The following is a 17,390-nucleotide window of genomic DNA, read 5'->3' as shown; positions in this document are numbered from 1 at the left end:
GGTGGACAAGTATTGGGAAATTTTTTGGATGGTCGATCAGATAATCGCAAGCCATAAGATAACCAGAGGCAATCTATAACATTTACGCTGCACATGTTTAGGATTCGTTTGAAAATAACGTCTTTAAATCGGATTATGTGTTTACCATCAATCATCATAAATGTTAATCAATAGCCAGAAACTAACTAATTTAGCGTTTTTGAAGGTGTAGAAGGTGTATAAGGTGAGTTTAACTATCGCAATTATTGTAACAGTACTGTCAGCAACGAGATATGTCGTGTGTCCACGAGGTGTACTTCCGTTCAAAGTTTCTATGCTTTTGACGTGCTATAACCCTTATATGGTTTATATTCTAATCAACACTCATTCTAAGGATTGATGACACATGCTTTCTAACTACCAACTATTGTGTAACATCTGACGAACGAAGGGAAGGCCCTTGATTACTATTCACGCGTTGACACCCGCGATAAAAACTCCAATTATTTTCTCCCTTGCAAAACCCTTCCGCATTTCCCAGACCGTTAATTTTATGCATTTCATCTCGTAGCGTGAGTGACCGTAGCCAGCGGTCGTGAATAAAAATGTAGCAACTCTTATACCTATAGCAAATGCCAACCACCGAACTCTATGTTTTCGTTCCCTCTGTAGCGTGCAGAATCATCTCGCCTCGAAAGTAGGCAAGCGACGTTTAAGAAGATCAAGCTGCTCCTATGCTCTTCCTGATTCCGAAACCGTGTTGGACGACATACATATGCGAAAGCAGAGGAGCACATCTGTGCAAGTGACTCGCCACATTCAACACGGACTGGACGCGGTACGACGAAAAGTTTACGTAAATCCACTCAGAACTACTCGCATTAAGAAGCCCTGGTCGCTTCATGGAAGGCAGGATTTAGAACGATTGCGGTATCCTTTCACTGACTGGCCGGTTTGTTTGCTTACGTTTCCAGGGGATTTCCAAAGCACACAGTGATCCATTAAAGCATGGTTATTGCAGCCCCGCAACCGCAAAGGCCCCCTCACTTTGGGATCCCCTTTCGGCGCGTATCGTGAAAGCGCTTTTTGGCAATGCTCCAAGCCGGAAAAAGTTTAAAAAGTATTTCATCCCGTAAAATGTGTTTTTTTGCTCGAGGTGTACCATGGGACAACGCTGAGTACGGAGGAATAGCACATGAAATCTGTTCACACTACCATTTTTTTATACGTCCACCATCCAACAAGTCAGAACTAATGGCAAATAATACCGGGGACAGACAGTGTTATTCCGGCGTGGCGCTGTGCGTTACAACTGCCAAAACATGTGGGAAAAAAACAAAATCATGAGACAGTAATAATTACAGTGAGGTCATATGTCTATCACGAGTATAAAGTAACTGAACAAAAAAAAACTTACCTATCCAATTAACCTTTTGCTTTTCCCCCTTACCTTGTCAAAGTCGTACCCATGTTTAAGCTATGGGGTTTCAATGAGATTTTATATACACATTACACACATTTTATTACCATTTCAGATGATGTGTCATTCCATAAATGCGATTGGAATCAATGCATTCTTCAAAAATCTTCGGAAAACAAGTAGCATCTGTACTAATTGTTGTAGATCCTTCCTTTTAGAATGATTTTTCAAATGTACGTGTATGTACCACTTTTGCTAGAAAAGATTTTTTAAATATGTTGAATTTTACTCCCAGTACTTTGTGCTTTTCATACCAATAATCTAAAAATTAGTGAATAAACTTTACGTATTCCACACTTCACATATGGGCACCCTCTGGTTGGTCTTTGGTTCATAACTTTGGTCCTAGTTTATCTTATGCTGACATTTGTATATCAGTTCAAAGATAGAATAACCCTACTAGTAGCGAAGAAATTGTATTAATTTCGTCGATGTGGGAAATTTTATTGACTATTTCGTAAATTTGACATTTTTGGTCATTTAAATTTTGTGGTTCGGTTATGGGCACCCTTGAAAATTCGGCTAAAATAAAAAAGAAAGGACCAAGAAGAACCTAAATTTAAATAAAAGGAATAATTAATTTATTCTAATAGCCAGGAGGCACAAAAACTCAGAACAATCCACTTATAGCAGTGATCATACTTTTCTCGTGCGTTATAATGCACTAGCTGAATGTACCCGGCTTTGCTCGGAATTGCTAGTTTGATTCGCAGTTTATTTTTACAATCGGAAAATGAATAAACCAACTATTCAACAGGATAATTGTGTGTTTCTTATTGATACTTCACATTTGATTAAAAACTGACTTTGAAGAAGAGATCAAACCCATCCATCCTGGGCGATGTTCAGCTATCGCTTTAACCTGTTGCCAAGCTAGAATTCGGTCGACTTTATTTATTTCTTTAAGAGGTGAGCCAGCCTACGGCTGAAAGCCTCTAAAATAAAGACAATAATAATAATAATTTATTTCTTTATTGAGGCTTCGCCGTCATGAGCCTCTGGGTCTGCCTCTGCTGCGATGTTCCGCTGGGTTCCAGTTCAATGCTTGCTTACAGCTTTCGTTTCCGCTCCTACATAGAATGTGGTCGACCCAGCGCTACTTCCGATCCCGAATTACTGTTTCTATCTGCCTCTGATGTCAACCACGATGGAGCTCGTTGTTTGAGATTCAGTTGTGAGGTCACCAGGCCCGAATCACATACCGCAGGCATCATAATTTCAAATTCTGTCCCTTTTTTCTTAGTTGTGGATCTTTACGCTTTGGAAGAAGTCTTATTTCGGCCGGAGATACGGGTTTGTCATCATAACTTGAAGATTCATATGCGTACTCTTGCCCCACCGGTTCCTGCGTACTTTTACCCCACAGTCCCAAAAATTATTCAAGTAATGGTTTTGACTTCTCGGAAAACCCACCGGATTGGTGTTCTGTACCATAAAGTAATCTATACAATAGGTTATCGAAATGGTATAATGTTCACCTGATTGAACATATATATGGTAATGAAATACTAGTTGCGGAAATCCAATCATTTTTAGCTAAATAAACAAAAAGTTAACTCTCCCTTGTTGTTTATTCAAATCATTTACAATTACACATGATAATAGTTGACCAGAATACCTGCCAAACTGATGCAGTGTTGCTAGTTTATCTTTTTTTATTACTTCAAAAAATCGAAAACGTGCTCTTACCCCACGCGCACTCTTGCCCCACTCTACTCTATAAGTTCCCACTTCATAAGCGCAGAGTGTGCCTGGGTGCTAAGTAGGAAGCCAACTCCGCGATGCCGGGGAACGTGTTCACCTCGTAAACCAGAGAATAGCAAAATTTGTCCCGTCGGCATTCTGTGTTCTCCAAAGTATGGCTAACGGAATTCACGCAGTCCCAGGATCTCAAGCTTCATGCGGCGTGCCTCATTGGCAAGTTGTGCCAAAACATTCCATGTTCCTATTCGTGTCCGTTGTTTCGCGCTAAGAGCCGTTGCCGTAAAATAAGTTCGTATTCTTTCATTATCGAACTCTCGAACAAATTGATGTTTCGGGAGCAGTAAGTTGTTTGCGGGCAGCAGGGACTATGTCCAAGGGCTTGACGATCCCTCCCCAGGTCATCTGCGAGTTGTGGGGCTTGCCTGGGATGTGGTGGGGTTTGACAGTGGGCCCTGATAAACCTCTATAAAAAGCTGCATGTATCCGCAAGTAGGCCCCACCAAAGCGACCGTGTGCCGCTCAAAGCGCACAAGCCCAAGTCCTGGTGTTAGGTGGGACGCTAAACATCCCTGACACGACGGCCCTCCGACGAGACAGGAGGTTTGCGCAGGCCCAATAAGCCGCCTAGAAAACCAATCATTACGAACAATATAAGAGATAACGCGACTCGATATAATCGGCAAAGACCTTGGCGACGAATACAGGATCACGATTGGAAGCTTGGAACATGGAATTGCAAGTCGCTAGGTTTCGCAGGTTGCGACAGGATGATCTACGATGAATTACATCCCGCAACTTCGACGTCGTGGCGCTGCAGGAGATTTGCTGGACAGGACAGAAAGTGTGGAAAAGCGGGCATCGGGCGGCTACCTTCTACCAAAGCTGTGGCACCACCAACGAGCTGGGAATCGGTTTCATAGTGCTGGGTAAGATGCGCCAACGCGTGATTGGGTGGCAGCCAATCAACGCAAGGATGTGCAAGCTGAGGATTAAAGGCCGTTTCTTCAACTATAGCATCATCAACGTGCACTGCCCACACGAAGGGAGACTCGACGACGAGAAAGAAGCGTTCTACGCACAGCTGGAGCAGACATACGATGGATGCCCACTGCGGGACGTCAAAATCGTCATCGGTGACATGAACGCACAGGTAGGAAGGGAGGAAATGTATAGACCGGTCATCGGACCGGGTAGTCTGCACACCGTATCGAATGACAACGGCCAACGATGCATAAACTTCGCAGCCTCCCGCGGAATGGTAGTCCGGAGCACCTTCTTTCCCAGCAAAAATATCCACAAGGCCACATGGAGATCACCTAACCAACAAACGAAAAACCAAATCGACCACGTTCTAATCGACGGTAAATTCTTCTCCGACATCAGGAACGTCCGCACTTACCACAGTGCGAATATTGAATCCGACCACTACCCCGTTGCAGTATGCATGCGCTCAAAACTCTCGACGGTGTACAACACGCGTCGAAGTTGGACGCCGCGGCTTAACATTGGACGGCTACAAGACGCTAGACTAGCCCAAGAATACGCGCAGCAGCTGGAAGTGGCACTCCCAACGGAAGAGCAGCTAGGCGCAGCGTCTCTTGAAGATGACTGGAGAGATATTCGATCCGCCATTGGTAGCACCGCAACCGCTGCACTTGGCACGGTGCCCCCGGATCAGAGAAACGACTGGTATGACGGCGAATGTGAGCAGTTAGTTGAAGAGAAGAATGCGGCATGGGCGAGATTGCTGCAACACCGCACGAGGGCGAACGAGGAACGATATAAACAGGCGCGGAACAGACAAAACTCGATTTTCCGGAGGAAAAAGCGCCAGCAGGAAGATCGAGACCGTGAAGAGATGGAGCAACTGTACCGCGCTAATAACACACGAAAGTTCTATGAGTAGATAAACCGTTCACGTAAGAGCCACGTGCCACAGCCTGATATGTGTAAGGACATAAACGGGAACCTTCTTACGAACGAGCGTGAGGTGATCCAAAGGTGGCGACAGCACTACGAAGAACACCTGAATGGCGATGTGGCAGACGAAGATGGCGGTATGGTGATGGACCTGGGAGAACGCGTGCAAGACATAATCTTACCGGCTCCGAATCTCCAGGAAATCCAGGAGGAGATCGGCCGGCTGAAAAACAACAAAGCCTCTGGAGTTGACCAACTACCAGGAGAGCTGTTTAAACACGGTGGTGAAGCACTGGCTAGAGCGCTACACTGGGTGATTACCAAGGTTTGGGAGGATGAGGTTCTGCCGCAGGAGTGGATGGAAGGTGTCGTGTGTCCCATCGACAAAAAGGGCGATAAGCTGGATTGTAGCAACTACCGCGCAATCACATTGCTGAACGCCGCCTACAAGGTACTCTCCCAAATTTTATGCCGTCGACTAGCACCAACTGCAAGGGAGTTCGTGGGGCAGTACCAGGCGGGTTTTATGGGCGAACGCTCCACCACGGACCAGGTGTTCGCCATTCGCCAAGTACTGCAGAAATGTCGCGAATACAACGTACCCACACATCATCTATTCATCGACTTCAAAGCCGCATATGATACAATCGATCGGGACCAGCTATGGCAGCTAATGCACGAACACGGTTTTCCGGATGAACTGACACGGTTGATCAAAGCGACGATGGATCGGGTGATGTGCGTAGTTCGAGTTTCAGGGACATTCTCGAGTCCCTTCAAAACCCGCAGAGGGTTACGGCAAGGTGATGGTCTTTCGTGTCTGCTATTCAACATCGCTTTGGAAGGGGTAATACGAAGAGCAGGGATTAACACGAGTGGTACAATTTTCAATAAGTCCGTCCAGCTATTTGGCTTCGCCGACGACATAGATATTATGGCACGTAACTTTGAGAAGATGGAGGAAGCCTACATCAGACTGAAGAGGGGAGCTAACCGTATCGGACTAGTCATCAACACGTCGAAGACGAAGTACATGATAGGAAGACGTTCAAGAGAAGGCAATGTGAACCACCCACCGCGAGTTTGCATCGGTGGCGACGAAATCGAGGTGGTAGAAGAATTTGTGTACTTGGGCTCACTGGTGACTGCCGAAAATGATACCAGCAGAGAAATTCGGAGACGCATAGTGGCTGGAAATCGTACGTACTTTGGACTCCGCAAGATGCTCCGATCGAATAGAGTTCGCCGCCGTACTAAACTGACAATCTACAAAACGCTCATTAGACCGGTAGTCCTCTACGGACACGAGACCTGGACGATGCTCGTGGAGGACCAACGCGCACTTGGAGTTTTCGAAAGGAAAGTGCTGCGTACCATCTATGGTGGGGTGCAGATGGCGGACGGTACGTGGAGGAGGCGAATGAACCACGAGTTGCATCATCTGTTGGGAGAACCATCCATCGTTCACACCGCGAAAATCGGACGACTGCGGTGGGCCGGGCACGTAGCCAGAATGTCAGACAGTAACCCGGTAAAAATGGTTCTCGACAACGATCCGACGGGCACAAGAAGGCGAGGTGCGCAGCGGGCAAGGTGGATCAATCAGGTGGAAGATGACTTGCGGACCCTCCGTAGACTGCGTGGTTGGCGACGTGTAGCCATGGACCGAGCCGAATGGAGAAGACTCTTATATACCGCACAGGCCACTTCGGCCTTAGTCTGAATAAATAATAATAATAAGTTGTTGGCCGAAGGCTCCCTATCTACCAGGATGGGGCTGCCATCTTAGATATAGCTTCCGGGGAACAGCATTTCATACTCAGCCGCTGGATGCCGCTGGAGCCGCACCTCCTTGGTGAACAGACTCTCGATCAGTCGGGTCGAATTTGTTTAAAATCCTACCCAAGAACAGGACTAGGCTAGTGCACTTTGAGCGGTACAAAGCCGCTTTGATAGGGCCTGCTTGCGGACACATATAGCTTTTTATAGAACTTCCACAGAGCCCACTGTCGAACCTCACCACATCCTAGGCAGACCCCACACGACCCACCCTCTCACTCTAGCTGATGTCAGAAGGACAACAGCGCCAAGGCTATACTACCAGATAAGTACGCAACCCTTAGCTGGCGGTCAATTGTCACCGGAAGATCCGTGGAAACGTGAGTATTGGAACTTGTGAGGACCAGAGCTATGCTAGGCGCTTTTTCCCGGATGTCAACTAACCATTTCGTTGCCCAAGAAGCCCAGAAAAGAATACGTGCTCCAAACTTGGCCTTTAACCTTCCCTCCCAGCATAATATCGTCTCCTTAGGATGGAGAATATGTGTTCGAAACTTTCTTGGAATCGGTCATGGGGTTCATAAGTTACATAGAGTTGATCGATGATTCGACAATACTCCTACCTCCTCACTTTCTACCTTTGAAAAGAACCCTTCCATCCTCCACTAGAATTACCTTCTTAGGGCAGAGAATATGAGTTCCGAATTTGAAGGTCAAGAAGTTCAGAAGCTACAGTGTTCGATAACTAAACAATAATGGTGATAACACCAAAGTTACGGGACTGTTTGCTGTAAAATACACTGATATAGATAGGTGAACTTGTTTTCTAGCCGTGCAAAAAAAATAAGAAGGTATCATTTTACTGAAGAAGTTTCTTTAACTCGAACTTTGAGTTGTTCCATTTTTCAGATTTTTTTCAATGAAAATTAGTTGGATTCGATGTGATTTTGAGTAGGTTAGGCTTAGTGTATATCAGTTTAGCCATAGCGTGTAATTTTAGGATTTTTTCACTGTGTATCTCACCTAGTTGATTGAGTGTGTCACGTATTTAAATACAGTAATGTAATTCTCCAGAAACAGGTACCGCTTCTTTTTTCATTGAACTATGCGATGTGGTTCGACATTATCCTTAGATTAATTAAATATGTGTGCATGAAACCACACATTAGCAATCAAAATAAACCAAACTTTTTCCATCGCCACTCGTTGCAAAATAAGGTCTTTTCAGAACTCGCACAACTCCTGTTTGAAAAATCAGAAATTTGTTGTATAAATGATTGATTGAATGCTTGGGAAAGGATATTCTCCATACATCCTGTGAATTTCGTAGATGCTATAAAATAGATAAACTACTGGATATTAAAATACAGCTTGATTTCGAATATAATAATTGGCTAGTTTATCAAGATAATGAAGTATTTTCAAACCAACAAAGGAACACTTTTCTTTATACTTTTATTGCAGCAACAAATATGTCATCAGGTCAGTTGATTTATCACCAGAGGCCCAATAAATGTTATTTATTGCGAACAGAATGGCCACATCGTTAACTTGTGCTTTTTTCAAGCGTCTTTGTTCTTTTGGATTCAATGAAACATGAAACAAGTAGAGCCAAATGAACGGCAATGACTATATGGTCTTGAAAATACTGGAACACGCCACATAATGAATTCTGATTAAATTTCGTTACAAAACACTAATTCTACACTTCAATACTAGTCTAAAAACTGTGAAACCATGATTGACTTGACCGACGACCTTTATTACCAATAATGACTAGAAAGTTATTAAAATGTTGCTCTCTAACTGAATAAAACTAAACTCTATCATATAATTCCACTTTGCTACTCCGTTGTTTGCCTACAATATGCGAAATAACACAGATAATCAAATTAGTGGTGTTTTTTTTCGAAACTCATTCTTAATCACGTAAGCTACGCTCCACGGTCGCATAAGAATGAGAGGATTTTTAATTCAACTCTCAGAAATACAAGCCGCCAAATATATTTCCGCAACTCCCCGACTGTCTTACAGCGAGATATTGAGAGTTTTGTGGCTATTTCATCTAGATTCATTCTGGTAAGTGATCCGCTCTATGGGATAGGATTATACGATTGCTAATTAGGATCGCATGAGCTCAAGCTCAATTGAAAGGCGGATACATACAACATGATACCAAATTAAAGCACAATTCAGTGCGTACTAGTTAAAGTTTCAACTTGTCGATAGTACCCTGTTGAAATTTTGCATCATAACATCTTATTCTATAACTAGAGTTTGATTAATAAAACGGGCTAATATTCCACACCACACATGAGTTTTATGCTGACCATAATTTATTTGATGACTTCGACTGTAGTGTTGATTCTGGATATCTTTTGGTTTGCAGTCTGATGGTTTTAGAAAAAAAAAATTATTTTGTCTAGCGTTCTTACATCTTACATGTTTTTCTTATAGTAATAAAATGAATGGTCAAGAAAACAACAGTGGAGCATCAGAAACATGACTTCCTTCGGTAGGGTAATCTTAATAGCGAAAGCACCTGTCTAGCGTACTGGTTTCGTGAGACCCTGCCGAAGGAAGTGGTACCCCCAAAACAACTAAATCTGTCACATATTGCGTATATCCCAACTAGCACAAGTTGAGCATATCTGGTTGCAATCACCATATTGTGACTGCATCGATGTGCAATATGTGTGCTGCTCGGGATGTTTTCATGAGTTTCAGACGTAGTAATAAATTAAAGCTTATTTTTCGTGGTTGCAATAAAAAAGTTTATGCTTAGGTTACATTATCACCAGTGTATTATCATTGAATAATTTAAAACATTAGGATACTTTATTTCAACATTTCTTGGCCTCCATCAACATTATTACAACAATAAAACAAATTAGCAATAAATAGCGTGGTAATTCCACATTGCAACTTTTGTGCGTCATACTTTCCCTTTTTTAAGATTCAACAGTTCTTGAAAGTACATGCAATCAAGTTTAATTATATTTCTTGGAAAATAATTCCAACGGATAGCTTTCCGGTCCATGATTATTACTATCAAGTCGGACGAAGGATCCAAGCAGAAAATAAAAATAACGTAAAAATCCTCTCTTTGGGTGGGATGTGTAATGAGATTGCTCATTAAAACTGCTAAGCACTTGCTGCAATCCCGGTGCTTCTCTGGATGGACAGGCGGTCACAGATAGCCTTCAAGAACATGATGACGAATATTTCTCTCTCCAACGAGGTCAACAAACAAACCACATCGCCAGCTAGATGCCGTCGTCATAAGTTGACAAATAAGACAGAATAAACAAACGCCGGCGCTTCCTCTGAGCTGGCTATAATGTTAAATCACGAATACGCGAGACATATCGCTTGTCTACCCTTGAATGTCGTTCAAGGATATGTTTCGCACAGAGTGCTATGCATCATTGGATGAGGCGAAAATCCTTCTTAAAATTGGCAACATTGTCCTTTGCATAGCATAGCTATGTGGGCAGCAGGGTGTTCAAAAATATTTCAAGGGATCGAAATTTCCAGCAATCTATAAAAATAAAATATACATTGATGCTTCTTTTCCATTTAATTAGCCGTTAGATCAAATTTATTACCTATATAATAATGAGTTTACACTCAACGTTTCATTAAAAAAAATATTTTATTCTATCGATTTTCACTTAATAACATCTCAACACTTCTTACAAACTACCTATTACCTCAAGTACCTGAACTAAAAAGAGATTGATCGGGGGTTCGAACCGGCTATTTGTATACTAAAACTGCTGATGGGGCATATCACATCTGGGTCGCTGGTCATTGGACTTTGCTCGTGTGGTCTGACTCCTTTATTGCTGATCTATCGGTTTGGTCGGTGCTGGTTGGTCGGTGTCGGTGGGCCATCACGTAATTCCTCCGGGGGGTAAGATCGAACGTCCTCGTTCGATTGGGGAAAAACTCCTTGCGCTTTCTTGGGGATTCTGGTTGTCCTGGGATATTTGATAGTAAAAATGACTTTTTTCCTGCGGAAACAGAGAATCGCTATTGTTATAAGAATTATTGCGGTGGTTGAAAACCGCCGAAGAGTCCATAGAACCATTTCTTGTGTTCGAATTGTTGTAGTTGTATGTGGTCAATTCGATGTCGATTGTTTGAAGTTTCCAGACTCAGACTTGATAAGTTTTGCTTCTGGATTAGTTTCCTGTTGATCGATAAGTTCGGGAATATTCCTGTTAGTTGAACTGTATTGATGAATGTTTCCTCTGAAGTAAAGGTATTGTTTGCAATAATGATAGTGCAGTTTTGAAAATGCAGTAGAAAATTTCCTGTTAGGTTTCTATTATGGGGTCCACAGTTTGATCTGATGTGTTCATCTTTCCCGTTTCTAATAAGTACCTTGTTTCCCGGTAGGGCTATAACATCTGTAGAATTTGTCCATAGTACTGAACAGTGGCTTTCCAATCCCATTATGATTGGGAACAGGCATACATCTGAGAAAGGTTGAATGTCGTGGAATTGTTGGATTATGTTTTCAGGATGAATGGTAGTGTAGAGCTTCTTCTGCGACTTCACGATATAGTTGGGTGTATCTGTTATGAATTTGTTGTTAACGGCTAGTGGGATGATTCTAATTATCTCACAATTGTTACTGGTTTTTGGAACTTCCAGGATGTAAACCAGAGTATCAGATTTACTAACTATTTTGGGTTTTGTATAGCTTAATGCTTCCTCTGGAAAGTCAGTCGTTATCCCTTGTTTGTTGATAATCGTTTCAATGAGAAAGATTTCCTTAAGAGTTAGTAACTTACTATTCGAAAGTGATACACGAGCCCTCAAGATGGCGTCTTCAATCTCCTCGAGGATGTTGTTCATCGTATCCAAGGATAAAAGTAGGGTGATAGCGTCGGTCTCCTTAAGAAGAATGTTGTTCACTGATGTGAGTTGATTGACGGTGTTAGTTATCTTCGAAATCCTTTCGTTGATAACTCGGTTAATTTTGATCTGTTCGTTGGACTGGTCGACTAGGGCGTTGAATGTACTGTTGATTATACGCAGATCATCTGCGTCTGGGGTTCCTGCGAGCCATTTCCAGCCTTTGCCAATGCTGTCCCATCTTTTATGCCTATTTCTTCTGACTGGTTTTAATTTATATAAATTATCAGCTAGCTGTCTACTTTTTCGCAAGATGAGGTTTGACATAGGTAAATCTTGATCGATTTTTCTTGAAAACTCTAAAAACAAAGCAACATTAATTTCTAACATTGTCAAGTTTATTGGGTGCAAAATTTTAATAATCCCTGTTTGAATGTAGCAATTTTGTTCTTTTAGCATGAGTAATGGGTTATGGTGAAGATCGTTAATTTCTAAATATTGGCCTAGTATCTGTTTGATTGATATAAACAATAATACATTGAAAAACTTCATACTTTTTTCAATCTTTTAATTTTACCCTTATGTCTTTTTATTCCTCTAGTGTTTTCGAAGGTTTTCTCTTTAATTTGTTTTGCTGCTGTAGGGACTGCTCTAGGATCTAGCTTTTTCCTAATATTGGGTCTAACGAACACTCTTTGGCCTTCTTCGACTATCGGTGGGTCTTCTTTATGAAAATTACTTTTTGCTTGAATATTTCTAGCTTTTTCTATGTTTTGTTTTACTTTTGAAAAAATTTCTTGGGCCTCTCTAAAAATATCTTGTGGGTCAATTTAATTCCGTTGATTAAAAAGAACCTCGTTCGGTGTGAACTGTGTTGCCGAGTGCACGCTGGAATTATATAAAGAAATACAAATTGAGATTAGTTCTCGTGTGTTCATTTCGGGAAATTTGTGTTTGTTTGTATTATAAATTTCTATTATGGTCGAGTGTGTTTTTTCAACTTGTCCATTGCTTTCTGAAGATGAAGCATAGGCAAGGGAAACTCCAAGGTTACTTAAGAAATTCTTAAGTTGGATGGATCGGAATGTTGTTTCATGATCTGTAATAATTTGTGCTGGTACTCCGTAGTGACCAAAAAACTCGGTGAGGGCGTTTCTCACGTCTATTAGGTTCTTAGTGTCCATAGGGATCATTTGCGCAAATTTGAAAAAGGATCGACCATTGATAGAAAATTATATGAGTTAATTGAAAAAATATCCATGTGAACTCTGTCCATTGGTTTCCTTGTTGCTGGCCTTGGTGAGATCTTCATGTTGTAGGGCTTGCGTTCGTATTTGTGCGTGTTGCAAATCGTACAGGCGTTGATGGCAGATTTTATTTTATGATGCATCTTTGGGAAGAAATACGCTCGTTTCAGTTGATTTTCCACTTCTGCTATTCCGCGGTGTGCCCTTTCGTGCTCCTTCGTGATGAGAAGATTTTGCCTTTCTTCGCTGGTGACGTCTTCTACTTGGAAGTGTGTTATAACGAAAAATCCAGAGCTACTGAAATGATTTTTATAAGATTCTTGAATAAGGTGGATAAGGTTTTCAGGGGCGAGGATTGCAGTCTGTTTTCCAGTGTGGTATTTTTTATGTATGCTGTCATTGAAGTCTCGTTGTAGTTTTCCATACTTATAGTCGCTCTTCTATAATTCGTGAAGGGTGATTCTGTTGCTTCTATGTTCAATCTTGATGTGCGAAATATTATTTGATTTCTGTAATAGTTTATTGGTCTTTCAGTTGATTTAATGAAGTAGTCGTCGGAGGTGTCAGCGGAATGAACAGTTTCCAAGTCTTCAGATCTATTATCCGAAATGTCATTAGGTTGTCTCATTTCGTCGTCGTCTGATGTATCAGTCTGTAACATTTCAGGTCTTCCTTCGTCTATGTTCGCGTTAATTTCAGTGGAGTCGTCAGTTTTGCGGCTAAGAGCGTCTGCCACAACGTTCGTTTTTCCTTGTTTATATTCCACTGTGTATTGATAATTCTCTAGTTCAAGTCTCCAATTTAGTATTCTATTGTTTTTTGTCGAAGTTTTAATAAACACAAGCGGCTTATGATCGGTAAATAGTTTGAATTGGTTTCCGTGTAAATATGATTTGTACTTTCTGATAGCCCATATGATAGCGAGTGCTTCTTTTTCTATAGTTGAATAGTTCGTCTCCGCTTTATTGAGTGTCCTACTTGCGAAAACGATCGGTCGTTCTATTTTGTCCTGTATTTGGGACAGCACTGCTCCCACTGCATGGTCGCTAGCGTCCGTGGTTAAAATAAAGGGGAGTTCGAAATCTGGGTATGCGAGGATTTGGTCTGAAGCTATGGTTTGTTTCAATTTTGAGAATGATGCAACGTATTCCGGATCTTCTATGTTTACGGGTATATCTTTTTTCAAGAATTTGGTTATTGGTTTAGCTATTTTAGAGTAGTCCTTAATAAAACGACGGTAGTAACCAGATAATCCTAAGAACTGTCTTATCTCTTTCTCATTTTTCGGAATTTTCCAATCAAGAATCTGCTGGAGTTTATCAGGGTTGGGTTTGACTCCTTCGGGTGTTACAATGTGTCCTAGAAATTCCGTTTCTCTTCGAAGAAATTCACATTTGTCTAACTGAATCTTAAGGTTAAACTGAGCGAGTCGTTCTAATACTTTGCATACATTTCCTAAATGGTTTTCGAGGCTATGCCCGATGATAATAATATCATCAAGATAGACGTAGCAGATTGAACCTATATAGTTAGATAGGATATTGTTCATAGCCCTTTGAAATGTGGCTGGGGCGTTTTTTAGACCAAAGGGCATTCTGGTAAATTCAAAATGTCCTTGGGTGGTAGAAAATGCAGTTTTCGCACGATCTTTTAGATCCATTTCGATCTGGTGAAAACCAGATTTAAGGTCTAGCGTTGTAAAGTATTGAGATTTCCCGAGATTATCTAGAATATCTTCAATTTCTGGCATGGGAAATTTGTCATTGATTGTTTTTTCATTAATTTTCCTGTAATCGATAACAACTCGAATTTTCTGTTTACCCGAAGCATCCTTCTTTTTGGGAACAACCCAAATTGGTGATGAATAAGGACTGGTAGATGGAGTAATAATCCCACAATCAAGCATTTCTTTAATTTGAGTTTCTACATCGGTTCTAAAATGGTGTGGGTATCGATACGTTTTGTATAAACCAGGGTTGTCATCTTTTGTAACAATTTTGTGTTTAACTATTGTCGTGGAGGTTAGCTTCTCGTTATTCCTAAGCAAAACTCTATGGTTCCTTACAATCGTGTCAATGAGTTTGTCTTTTTCTAGCCTTGATAAATGCCCTGTTCTAATTAAGCTTTCTATTGTCTCCTTATCGGGGGCTTCATTTGAATCTATTGGAATTGGGGTTAACGTTTCGAAATTATTGACTTTCAATTTAAGTTTGGGTAGCTCAGGTGCCTTTTTATCTTTGGAAATAATCTTTATGGTGCTTTTATTATCAATGGAAGAATACAGTCCAGGCTGAATAACGTTGCCTTTTGCGATTTTCTGAAAGGAAGGCACAAACCAGTCGCCGTTTTTATCAGTTTCCACAGTAACTGTATAACAATGATATTTTCTTGCTGGATAGTATTTCTTAAAAGTTATATCTACTTTGTTGATTGAAATTTTGTTCGTATTGAAATCAATGAATGTGTTTGTTTGGGACATAAACTCTGTACCTAAAATACCATCGAAGAAATCATGAAATTTCAGTTCATGATACGTTTGCACTGGAATATTTGGACCTAGAAGATTGTATTTTCCTTTTTTATTAATAACTTGCGTTCCGAATATGTTTTTTACGGTAGATGTGCTCTTAGTTTTCATAGTGGGGATAATACCAGCTCTAATTATATTTTGTTGGCACCGGTATCGATAAGTAGCCGAATTTTTATGTCATTAACTTTATCCTGAACTAGAATGTAAGGTAGAAAATCAAAATCTTGTTTTATTTGGGGTTTGTGGATGCCGTTGCTGTGCAAAATTTACGTTTCCCTCAACAACTTCCTCTTCATCATCGTCTTCAGAACAATCATGATCCGATGATTCTAGTTCCGTATTATTGATTAACTTTCTATTCAACGTTAATCTGCTTTTGAGAGATGGGTCTATTTCCATCGAAGAAGATTGCCTAGGTTGAAATACCTTTGAATTTTCACCTTGTAACTGTGGCTGAAATGAAGGTTTTGAATAGTTTCTTTGATCGCTTTTTGAAGTATTGTCGTGTTTAAAAGGTGGTTTGTTCGATCTGTCTGAAAGAGAACTGGCTGAGATTTCTTGAGATTTAAACTTGCAGAGAAATGCGTAAGCATCCTCTATGTCTTTCGGGCGGGCCGCTTGAACATGTCCGAAATATGTGCCTTTCAAGCCGGATATGAATGCAGCAAGGCCATCTTCATCAATAAAAAGATTAATTGCTGCCCAGTTAGCTTTATATGTGGTATTTTGCTTCGCTAATGTTTTTATATTTTGAATCAACTCTTTAGACTTTTGATAATATTTATGGATACTCATTCCATCTGTCATTCTATGTTGCCATAACTGGCTTTTATAGGTCGACAATTCTTGTCGATCACCTAAAGCATTAATTAAGATACTCTTGATGGTGTCGAAATCTGGGGGGTTTCCTGCTAAGCAAAGAATATCTTTGGCTCTTCCTTCAATTTTGTTCGTCACAGCGGTGACGTACATCTTAAATAATTGTGGAGAAACCTCTTCTTTGAAATAATCTAAAGTTTCCTCAGCGGTGGATAGCCATGCATGTAGTTGTTTTCTATTGCCTTCAAAGTGTGGGAGTGATTTAATTGGGTCGGGAATACGGAAGAAATCCTCTACTCTACGGTTTGATATTTGTACTGACTGTTGTTCACTTCGGGGTTGCGGTTGTGCTAGTGCGTGAATGGCTTGTTCTTGGTTTTCTTGTCGATGCGACAGAGAAGCGATATTTTCGTTAATTTGACGGAGTTGGTCCATCATTTGAGTCAGAGCTTGTTCCATTTCTACGGTTTCGGAAATGAACAGATTTGAAATCGGAGGGATAATGTTACTTTTTAGGGGGATATGAGAAAGGTCGCCGGAGTCGTCCGAATCCAAGCTATCTTCTGTCTCTGAAGATTGAATATTTTTCAATGTAATATTCAACTGTTTCCTTGCTTGTTTTAATGCCTTGTCACTGACAATTTTCGGCATTGAATTATCAAATAGTAGCTGTACTTGGCTATCGTAGCTGCAAACTTTGCTTTATGCTAACGAAGCCTAATGCGCACCTGCTGCTGTTTTGATTGGGGGAGGAGGAGTAAAACAAACGTAAGCTCGTTGCTCGCTGTTTTTCAAGTGTAGGGAATGTAGAATTAATGTCGCCTTTGCTCGCTGCTCGACTGAGTGGTGGGCTAGGGCTAACAAACAAATAATCGGCCTATCTTGTAGTACTGAATCAATGTTTCTACACTGTCTGTTCGGTCTATCTAGTAGTGCCGATCCAGAATTTCGTAAATTATCACTTCACAACACAAGTAAAAGTATGTAAAAGTTTCAAATTTACTTACCGGTGTCCTCTTGGTTCAGTTGATTTTCTTTGTGCCGGGGGGATCCTCAAATCTTCACA

The 17,390-nt window shown here is 41.1% G+C and overlaps 1 protein-coding gene and 1 long non-coding RNA gene across 2 annotated transcripts in view; both read right to left on the bottom strand.

The window, feature by feature from the left end:
• LOC134220513 (uncharacterized) overlaps window positions 1–17,390 on the bottom strand; it is an 88,259-nt gene that overhangs the window by 53,476 nt on the left and 17,393 nt on the right. The gene's annotated exons all lie outside the window — the stretch shown is intronic.
• Window positions 10,496–12,818, bottom strand: LOC134220510 (uncharacterized). The gene is made up of 2 exons (XM_062699589.1): window positions 11,665–12,818; window positions 10,496–10,845 (listed from the first exon to the last, which is right to left on the bottom strand). Exons 1-2 carry the CDS (start codon window positions 12,278–12,280, stop codon window positions 10,673–10,675), a joined length of 789 nt encoding a protein of 262 aa, XP_062555573.1. The 5' UTR covers window positions 12,281–12,818; the 3' UTR covers window positions 10,496–10,672.

This window comes from Armigeres subalbatus, chromosome 3 (genome assembly GCF_024139115.2).
Source record: "Armigeres subalbatus isolate Guangzhou_Male chromosome 3, GZ_Asu_2, whole genome shotgun sequence".
In the NCBI taxonomy this organism is placed as follows: domain Eukaryota; kingdom Metazoa; phylum Arthropoda; class Insecta; order Diptera; family Culicidae; genus Armigeres; species Armigeres subalbatus.
This window is presented reverse-complemented; position numbering and strand designations above follow the sequence as displayed.

Excerpts from the sequence above, each read along its gene's own strand:
- LOC134220510 (XM_062699589.1), bottom strand. The coding sequence starts at position 12,280 with ATGAAGTTTTTCAATGTATTATTGTTTATATCAATCAAACAGATACTA. Across the intron at positions 10,846-11,664 it reads TCGTGTATCACTTTCGAATA|GACAACCAGAATCCCCAAGA; the intron begins GTAAGTTACTAA and ends CAAATATCCCAG.